Here is a 10,604-nt window from a genome sequence, read left to right as displayed (position 1 = left end):
GGCATTATCATAGTTTTCACCATTTCACAGTATTCCTATCTCATAGTGTGGAAATATACAGTACCAGTCAAAAGTTTGGACACATCTACTAATTCAATTGTACTATTTTCTACATTGTAGAATAATTGTGAAGACATCAAAACTATGAAATAACACATATTGAATCCCAAAAAAAACAACACATATTGCGCCAAAAAAGTGTTCAACAAATCAAAATATATTTTATATTCTTTGAAGTAGCCACCCTTTTGTCTTGATGACATTTTTGCACACTCTTGGCATTATCTCAACCAGCTTCATGATGAATGCTTTTCCAACAGTCTTGAAGGAGTTCCCACAAATGCTGACCACTTGTTGGCTGCTTTTCCTCCACTCTGAAGTCCAACTCATCCCAAACCATCTCAATTGGGTTGAGGTCGGGTGATAGTGGAGGCCAGGTCAGCTGATGCTGCACCATCTCTCTCCTTCTTGGTCAAATAGCCCTTACACAGCCTGGAGGTGTGTTTTAGGTCATTGTTCTGTTGAAATACTAATGATAGTACCACTAAGCGCAGATGGGATGGCGTATCGCTGCAGAATGCTGTGGTAACTATGCTGGTTATGGGTGTCTCGAATTCTAAATTAATCACAGATAGTGTCATGAGCAAAGCACCATCACGCCTCCTCCATGCTTCACGGTGGAAACCACATGCGGAGATCATCCATTCACCTACTCTGTGTCTCACAAAGACATGGCGGTTGGAACCAAAAATCTCACATTTGGACTCGTCAGACCAAAGGACAAGTCCACCCATCTAATGTCCATTGCTTGTGTTTCTTGGCCCCAAAAAAGTATCTTCTTATTGGTGTCCTTTAGTAGTGGTTTCTTTGCAGCAATTAGACCATGAAGGCCTGATTCACGCAGTCTCCTCTGAACAGTTGATATTGAGATGTCTGTTACTTGAACTCTGAAGCAGTTATTTGGGCTGCAATTTCTGAGACTGGTAACTCTAATGAACTTATCCTCTGCGGCAGAGGTAACTCTGGGTCTTCATTTCCTGTGGCGGTCCTCATGAGAGCCAGTTTCATCATAGTGCTTGATGGTTTTTGCGACTCCACTTGAAGAAACTTTTAAAAGTTCTTAATGTTCCCTATTGACTGACCTTCATGTCTTAAAGTAATGATGGACTGTCGTTTCTCTTTGCTTATTTCAGCTGTTCTTGCCATAATATGGACTTGGTCTTTTACCAAATAGGGCTATCTTCTGTAAACCACCCCTACCTTGTCACAACACAACTGATTAGCTCAAACTCAATAAGAAGGAAATAAATGTTTTAATAAGGCACACCTGTTATGGAAATGGAAATGCTTTCCAGGTGACTACCTCATGAAGCTGGTTGAGAGAATGCCAGGTGTGTGCGAAGCTGTAATCAAGACAAAGGGTGGCTACTTTTGAAGAACCAAAAATATATTTTGATTTGTTTAACACTTTTTTTGGTTACTACATGATTCGGTATGTGTTATTTTATAGTTTGGATGTCTTCGCTATTATTCTACAATGTAGAAAATAGTCAAAAGAAAGAAAAACCATTGAATGAGTAGGTGTGTTCAAACTTTTGACTGGTACTGTATATACAACACAGGGAAATCTATTTTTGCACTGGGCCTTTTGAACAGTGTATTTGCGTAAGGAAGTGTGTGTTTTGAGTGAGGATTTAAACAGTGTGTTTGCGTGTGGGACAGTGTGTGTGGTGACTACGGTTGAGCTATGACTCTGGAGCTAAAGACAATACAGATCTCTGCTTTTGTCAGACGAGAGGCGCTACTATCACTGGTTTTAAAACGGGTACTATTTTGACTGGTTTCATTTGGTTCAAAACCCTGTGTTGCTTTACCATCCCATTAGGAGGGAAGATGATAGGTGATGAGGAGGGGTTTAGAAGGGGGTGTTGCTGTTACAGTGGTGTGATGTTCAGTGTTTCTTGTTCAGATCTGCGGTTTCATTGTTTTCTATTAAAATTGTTTTTCTAGTTTGGTTTTGTGCTTTATCATCTTCCTGTTCCCTTCTCCAACCTCCCCTTCTCTATCCCTGTCTCTTCCCTTCTCCGACCTCCCCTTCTCTATCCCTGTCTCTTCCCTTCTCCGACCTCCCCTTCTCTATCCCTCTCTCTTCCCTTCTCCGACCTCCCCTTCTCTATCCCTCTCTCTTCCCTTCTCCGACCTCCCCTTCTCTATCCCTCTCTCTTCCCTTCTCCGACCTCCCCTTTTCTATCCCTCTCTCTTCCCTTCTCCGACCTCCCCTTCTCTATCCCTCTCTCTTCCCTTCTCTGACCTCCCCTTCTCTATCCCTCTCTCTTCCCTTCTCCAACCTCCCCTTCTCTATCCCTCTCTCTTCCCTTCTCCAACCTCCCCTTCTCTATCCCTCTCTCTTCCCTTCTCCAACCTCCCCTTCTCTATCCCTCTCTCTTCCCTTCTCCAACCTCCCCTTCTCTATCCCTCTCTCTTCCCTTCTCCAACCTCCCCTTCTCTATCCCTCTCTCTTCCCTTCTCCAACCTCCCCTTCTCTATCCCTCTCTCTTCCCCTCACCCCCATATATCTCTCCTCACCTTTCCCCTTCGGTCTGGACTCAATCTTCACTCAAGACTCGATCTTCACTGTAAGCCTGCTACCTGTAAGAGTGAATGTTTAATTCAGACCCTGTCTGCAGGTAACTGTTACACTAGTGAAGAAGTGAGGTAAAGCACAGATGCAGTGATGCTTAACAACTACAGTGACTATACAGTCCTAATAGGGTAATGCTAGAGGAAACTGGATTAAATGTTTTTCTGTACGGCAAGGGAGACCCTCTTTCGAGATAAATATAGTGAAATGGCTTGGACAGCCTTTTGCAGCCCAGGGCTGATGTCTCATCCTGGGCATGGCACTGTAGGAAAGTCTCAGGCTGCAAGTAGGGTGGAGGCCTCAATGAAGTAGCAACCTCAACTGGTGAACATGTGAACTGCCACTCAGCAGATCTAGCTTAAAACCTTAGTGAATCATAATTTGACATTTGTGTACACATGCAATTCACACGTTTCTAAATTGTATGTTGCTGCTGTCAATAACATAATTGAAAACAAATGTATTTTAAAGAGCAATTCAAAGCCTTGGTTCAGGGTGTAGTATTTTATTATTAGGAGCCCCATTAGCTACTGCTGAAACAGTAGATACTCTTCCTGGTGTCCACACGAAGCATGACATAATACTGAACATTAATGGACAGAACTACATACATTTAAAATAGGAATTCACGCTTTCATACCTTCCTGCTTTAGCTTATATAAAAGACCAATCAGTATCTTGTACTGAAAAAGAGTTGAGCTACTTGTCTCCACTGGTGTTTGTTCCAGTATATTTAGTTTGCAGGCTGCTGTTTGTGTGAGCAGTAATGTGTGTTAATGCTCTGATTATTAGTGTTGATGTTTTCTGGGTTTCAGATTTCAGATGTTCCTCACAGAGTCCGGCAGGAGGCTGTGGTCCAGTTGGGGTCGGGGCAGGGTCTGGTAGCGGTGCTGGTTCTGACGGGCCGCGGTACTTCAGTGTGATGTGGTGTAAGGCCAGTGGGAGGAAACACAAACGCTGGCAGGGAGACGCTGTCCTGGTGACACGAGGGCGCACCGCCACGCTTAAAGACATGGAGGGCAAGGACATCGGCACAGGTGAGTGTGTGAACATTTTAGGTTTCCCCAAACACAGATTAAACATAGTCCTTGACTAAAAATCATGCTCAATGGAGAATTCTGATTTGAAAGTGGTTTTAGTCCAGTACTAGGGCTACTCTGTGGCCAGGAGACCGGCCCTGAGAGGGTTATTTTCCAAGTGCATCGGAGAGTGATTCAGATTGTGTGTGTAGGTAGTGGCTATAAGGTATCAGAGCTGGCATCGCTGGGTGAAGGAGAGACCTTGATGATAGGAGCTAAACAGGTGGAGGTGATGGGACTCGTATCAGAGCTGGACTACAATAAGGGCCGCTGTTTCCTTGACGTCCATGTGGAGAAGGAGGAGCCTAAGATATCAGCTCCTCCCGCCTCACGACGCCCAGCTTCCAAACCGTTCTGCCGTCCGACGCTATTGGGCGGAGAGACTGATAGGGGAGTGGCCAAGCCTCAGGAGGAGGGGCCCTGTAAACCACGCCATGACCCTCTAGCACCAGGTAAATACACAGACATACAGTACACTCTCTCTCTCTCATCACACACACACATAAAGTTACACATTCTCACACACTTCAAACACACCATACTCATCATCTCTCTAATGGTGTGTGTAGGAGCCATTGTTATGCCCCGGCCCTCAACCAATCACCAGTGGGCGTATAACAAGGCAGGCCTCCCACTGGTGGATGTGGTGGTTGACCCCTACTTGACCACTCACCTCCGACCCCACCAGCGAGACGGCCTGCTGTTCCTCTACGAGTGTGTCATGGGGATGAGGTAATAGGAGATGTGTGTCTGCTCATGATGAATCCTCTGATCACTCCAAAATGTAATGTTGTGTTCCACAAGGCTCTGTGCTGGGGCTGCTATTTATTTACTTTGATTGTGTGTGTGTGTGTGTGTGTGTGTGTGTGTGTGTGTGTGTGTGTGTGTGTGTGTGTGTGTGTGGGGGGTGTGTGTGTGTGTGTGTGTGTGTGTGTGTGTGTGTGTGTGTGTGTGTGTGTGTGTGTGTGTCAGGGCTACATGTAGGTACGGTGCTATCCTGGCAGATGAGATGGGTCTGGGTAAGACCCTCCAGAGTGTGGCTTTGACATGGACGCTGCTAAAGCAGGGCCCATACGGCGGGAAGCCGGTTGCTAAGCTTGTGCTGGTGGTTGCCCCTGGCAGCCTGGTGCAGAACTGGGGGGCGGAGTTTAAGAAGTGGCTTGGCCGTGAGAGGATCAACGTCTACACTGTTAACCAGGTAGGGGTGTGTTTGATCAGTGTCTACACTGTTAACCAGGTAGGGGTGTGTTTGATCAGCGTCTACACTGTTAACCAGGTAGGGGTGTGTTTGATCAGCGTCTACACTGTTAACCAGGTAGGGGTGTGTTTGGTCAGCGTCTACACTGTTAACCAGGTAAGGGTGTGTTTGATCAGCGTCTACACTGTTAACCAGGTAGGGGTGTGTTTGGTCAGTGTCTACACTGTTAACCAGGTAGGGGTGTGTTTGATCAGCATCTACACTGTTAACCAGGTAGGGGTGTGTTTGATCAGCGTCTACACTGTTAACCAGGTAGGGGTGTGTTTGGAGGAGGAGGAAGAGGGGGAGTGTGTTTCCCTGTAGTGCTGTTTCTGATCCATATGGTGATGTGTGTGTGTGTTCCGTGTTGTGTTGGTCATTAGGACCACAGGGTGGAGCTGTTTGCAGCGTCTCCTCTCCACAGTGTATTAGTGATCAGCTATGAGATGCTGCTTCGCTCTCTGGAAGTGGTGAGTTGGTTCACAGCAGCTTATCTAACAGGGGTGGGAAGTACCACTGTTACAACACTGTTGAATTACACCTCAACTCCTAAATGACACAGATTAGGAGTACGATGGATGATACACGCATGGGACATTATAACGTTGTGTGTTGTGTAGGTACAGAAGCTGGAGTTTGGGCTGGTGATCTGTGATGAGGGTCACAGGTTGAAGAACAGCAGCATCAAGACTTCCTCTGCCCTCAGTGGTCTCAGCTGTACACGCAGAGTTATTCTGACAGGTACACACACAGCCCTCTGTTTTATTGACCTTTTACTTTCTCCTAGTATTTTCTCATCTATTGTGTTTGCTGTACTGTAGGTACTCCTGTCCAGAATGACCTGCAGGAGTTCTATGCCATCATAGAGTTTGTGAACCCGGGCATTCTGGGGTCGTCTGCTGCCTACAGGAAGGTGTACGAGGAGCCAATCCTCCGCTCTCGACAGCCCATCTGCACTGAGGTACATTACCCATCTACACTCTCTGTCTCTATACCTCTACACTATCTCTATTGTACGCTCACAACAGCCCATCTGCACTGAGGTACATTACCCATCTACACTCTGTCTCTATACCTCTACACTTCTCTCTATTGTATGCTCACAACAGCCCTCCTACACTGAGGTACATTACCCATCTACACTCTATCTCTGTCTCTATACCTCTACACTTCTCTCTATTGTACGCTCACAACAGCCCTCCTGCACTGAGGTACATTACCCATCTACACTCTGTCTCTATACCTCTACACTTCTCTCTATTGTATGCTCACAACAGCCCTCCTGCACTGAGGTACATTACCCATCTACACTCTGTCTCTATACCTCTACACTTCTCTCTATTGTATGCTCACAACAGCCCTCCTGCACTGAGGTACATTACCCATCTACACTCTGTCTCTATACCTCTACACTTCTCTCTATTGTACGCTCACAACAGCCCTCCTGCACTGAGGTACATTACCCATCTACACTCTGTCTCTATACCTCTACACTTCTCTCTATTGTACGCTCCCGACAGCCCATCTGCACTGAGGTACATTACCCATCTACACTCTCTGTCTCTATACCTCTACACTTCTCTCTATTGTATGCTCACAACAGCCCATCTGCACTGAGGTACATTACCCATCTACACTCTCTGTCTCTATACCTCTACACTTCTCTCTATTGTATGCTCACAACAGCCCTCCTGCACTGAGGTACATTAACCATCTACACTCTCTGTCTCTATACCTCTACACTTCTCTCTATTGTACGCTCACAACAGCCCATCTGCACTGAGGTACATTACCCATCTACACTCTGTCTCTATACCTCTACACTATCTCTCTATTGTATGCTCACAACAGCCCTCCTGCACTGAGGTACATTAACCATCTACTCTCTGTCTCTATACCTCTACACTTCTCTCTATTGTACGCTCACAACAGCCTTCCTGCACTGAGGTACATTACCCATCTACACTCTCTGTCTCTATACCTCTACACTTCTCTCTATTGTACGCTCACAACAGCCTTCCTGCACTGAGGTACATTACCCATCTACACTCTCTGTCTCTATACCTCTACACTTCTCTCTATTGTACGCTCACAACAGCCCTCCTGCACTGAGGTACATTACCCATCTACACTCTCTGTCTCTATACCTCTACACTATCTCTTTATTGTACGCTCACAACAGCCCTCCTGCACTGAGGTACATTACCCATCTACACTCTCTGTCTCTATACCTCTACACTATCTCTCTATTGTACGCTCACAACAGCCCTCCTGCACTGAGGTACATTACCCATCTACACTCTCTGTCTCTATACCTCTACACTATCTCTTTATTGTATGCTCACAACAGCCCTCCTGCACTGAGGTACTGTCCCCATCTCTTTCTCTCCCTTCATTCCTTCTCTATATCTCTCCCTGTAGGAGGAGAGAGTTTTGGGGGAGGAGCGAGCGGCTGAGCTCTCTCGTCTGACTGGTCTGTTTATTCTGAGGCGGACCCAAGAGATCATCAACCGCTACCTGCCACCTCGTCTTGATTGGACAGTGTTCTGTAGCCCCTCCCCCTTGCAGCGGGAGCTGTACCAGGCTCTCCTCTCGCACCGTGTCATCCGAGCCTGTCTACAGGGGTCGACACAGACTCACACACACCTCGCCTGCATCACCGCCCTGAAAAAGCTCTGCAACCACCCAGGACTGCTCTACTCCACTGTACAGGTATGACACACAAAGACACGATGATGATGACAGCAATGATGATGATGATGATTGTGTGTGTGTTCCAGGAGCGTTCTGATGGCGGCTCAGCAGAGGGTTCTCTGTATGAAGGGCTAAGAGGTGTCTTTCCAGAGTCTTACTCTTCTGGGGGCTTCAGTACAGCTGACTCAGGGAAACTACTGGTCCTGTCTGACCTTCTGACCACTATTCACCACCGCAGCCCTACTGACAGGTAGGTGTGTGTGTATGTGTCTGTGTGTACGTGTTTGTATGAAGTGCGTCAAGGGAGCCGGGCACACTGGCATTGGTTTGTTGACACCATAGGGATCCTATTAAATTACTAGATGGGCTGTCATAAACCCTCAAAGTTCCAGAATGGAGTGAAAATGGCAGCCATATTGGCCAGGGAGAAATCCAAACCTGTCTAATTGGAATGAATGACCATAGAGGCAGGATCCAGATGTTTCTTATCACAGCACAATATCATATCACAGAACTCCCTGACCAACATGGTTGATCTTTAGACCATCATAAGAAGGTTCATGTCCAGTCTAGTATTCTAATTCTATGGTTGACACTCATACTCTGACACATAACCGTGAGATGATCTTGACCATCTTGATCCTGTGTGTGTGTGTGTGTACAGGGTGGTGTTGGTGTCCAACTACACTCAGACGTTAGACCTACTCCAGGACCTGTGTGTCCACCTGGGCTACACCTACTGTCGCCTGGACGGCAACACCCCCACCATCCAGAGGCAGCGATTGGTGGACAACTTCAACAGCCCTCACTCCGCCCACTTCCTCTTCCTCCTGAGTTCTAAAGCCGGAGGGGTGGGGCTTAACCTGATCGGGGCCTCCCACCTGGTCCTATACGACATCGACTGGAACCCTGCCAACGATATACAGGTACACACACTCTCACTCACCAGCATTAGTGTATGTTTCATTCACATCTGAAACACACATGTGCACGTTACTGGTCGGTCAGTACCTGCTATGCTCTTGGAGGAGTGAGGATGAGGAAGAGGCCTTCCTCCTGATGTGATAGTTGGGCTGATGTGTGTGTGTCTGTCTGTGTGTCTGTCCCCCTCCAGGCAATGTCACGAGTGTGGAGAGACGGACAGAAGAAGACTGTTCACATCTACCGCCTGCTCACTGCAGGTACCATAGAGGAGCGTATCTTCCAGAGGCAGGTGTCCAAACAGGGGCTTTCTGGGACAGTGGTGGACTTGGGGAAAGGGGCGGAGCACACCAGCTTCTCCTCCAATGAGCTGCGAGATCTCTTCAGCCTGACGGACACACCCTGTCTCACTCACGACCTGCTACACTGCAGCTGCAGTATGGACGGATCAGCCCCGGGTAATATATATATATATATATAATCACACCCGTTGTCTGCTTGTGTTTTTATTTAATGTGTTTCTTGTGTGTATTATAGAAGAAGGAGAGGATGAGGCGCCTGCGTCTGATAGGCCGTGCCAGCTGGGTCGTCAAGGTGACCGTGGTGGGGCAGGGCAGAAGCATCTGAGCATGTCAGAGCTGATGCAGTGGAGACACTTCGCAGGACACACACACACCTTCAGAGATGCTTACCTGGACCATGCACGAACCCACATCTCCTTCGCCTTCCAGTCCACCATCTCACACACCACTCAGTAACACACACACAGGCTTTCCACAAATGACCTTATGCAGAGACCTAAGAATTGTCCCTTTCTGAGAAACATTGGACTATGTTATTCTTTCTTTATATTCTCTACTGTTTTTACAGTTTGATAGAAGAGAACGTGTAAATTATGGAATAAACTGCTACGTTATATTGTGTATTCCATCTTGTCTTTTTTTCTGTTGCAGAAATAACAAGATGAATCAAATCAAATGTTATTTGTCACATACACATGGTTAGCAGATGTTAATGGTCACATACACATGGTTAGCAGATGTTAATGGTCACATACACATGGTTAGCAGATGTTATTGGTCACATACACATGGTTAGCAGATATTAATGCAAGTGTAGCGAAATGCTTGTGCTTCTAGTTCCCGACAATGCAGTAATAACCAACGAGTAATCTAACCTAACAATTTCACAACAACTACCTTAAACACAGAAGTGTAAAGGGATATGTACATAATGTACATAAAAATATATGAATGAGTGATGGTGCAGAACGGCATCGAGTACAGTATATACATATGAGATGAGTAATGTAGGGTATGTAAACATATAAAAGTGGCATAGTTTAAAGTGGCTCGTGTTACATGTATTACATAAAGATGGCAAGATGCAGTAGATGGTATAGAGTACAGTATATACATATGAGATGAGTAATGTAGGGTATGTAAACATTATATTAAGTGGCATTGTTTAAAGTGGCTAGTGATACATTTTTTACATAAATGTTTCCATTATTAAAGTGGCTGGAGTTGAGTCAGTATGTTGGCAGCAGACACTCAATGTTAGTGGTGGCTGTTTAACGGTCTGATGGCCTTGAGATAGAATCTGTTTTTCAGTCTCTCGGTCCCTGCTTTGATGCACCTGTACTGATCTTGCCTTCTGGATGACAGCGGGGTGAAGAGGCAGTGGCTCGGGTGGTTGTTGTCCTTGATGATCTTTATGGCCTTCCTGTGACATTGGGTGGTGTAGGTGTCCTGGAGGGCAGGTAGTTTGCCCCGGTGATGCGTTGTGCAGACCTCACTACCCTCTGGAGAGCCTTACGATTGTGGGTGGAGTAGTTGCCGTACCAGGCAGTGATACAGCCCGACAGGATGCTCTCGATTGTGCATCTGTAAAAGTTTTTGAGCGCTTTTGGTGACAAGCTGAATTTCTTCAGCCTCCTGAGGTTGAAGAGGCGCTGCTGCGCCTTCTTCACCAAGCTGTCTGTGTGGGTGGACCAATTCAGTTTGTCCGTGATGTGTACGCTGTGGAACTT

General features: G+C 46.5%; 1 protein-coding gene across 2 annotated transcripts; it reads left to right on the top strand.

The window, feature by feature from the left end:
* Positions 1 to 3,456: 3,456 nt before the first annotated feature.
* On the top strand, positions 3,457 to 9,490 carry LOC121841020 (DNA repair and recombination protein RAD54B-like; the record flags this gene model as incomplete). Of its 2 annotated transcripts, none has more annotated exon segments than XM_042306841.1 (12): positions 3,457 to 3,678; positions 3,873 to 4,172; positions 4,290 to 4,452; positions 4,693 to 4,918; positions 5,341 to 5,427; positions 5,584 to 5,698; positions 5,779 to 5,918; positions 7,379 to 7,669; positions 7,738 to 7,901; positions 8,316 to 8,577; positions 8,766 to 9,030; positions 9,110 to 9,490. In XM_042306841.1, coding segments are annotated over 12 exon segments (2,456 nt in total), but the record flags the coding sequence as incomplete, so codon positions are not given.
* Positions 9,491 to 10,604: the final 1,114 nt, after the last annotated feature.

The sequence above is a fragment of the Oncorhynchus tshawytscha genome, linkage group LG03 (genome assembly GCF_018296145.1).
Source record: "Oncorhynchus tshawytscha isolate Ot180627B linkage group LG03, Otsh_v2.0, whole genome shotgun sequence".
Classification (NCBI taxonomy): domain Eukaryota; kingdom Metazoa; phylum Chordata; class Actinopteri; order Salmoniformes; family Salmonidae; genus Oncorhynchus; species Oncorhynchus tshawytscha.
Note: the sequence above shows the minus strand (reverse complement) of the source record. Positions and strands in the feature narration are given on the sequence as shown.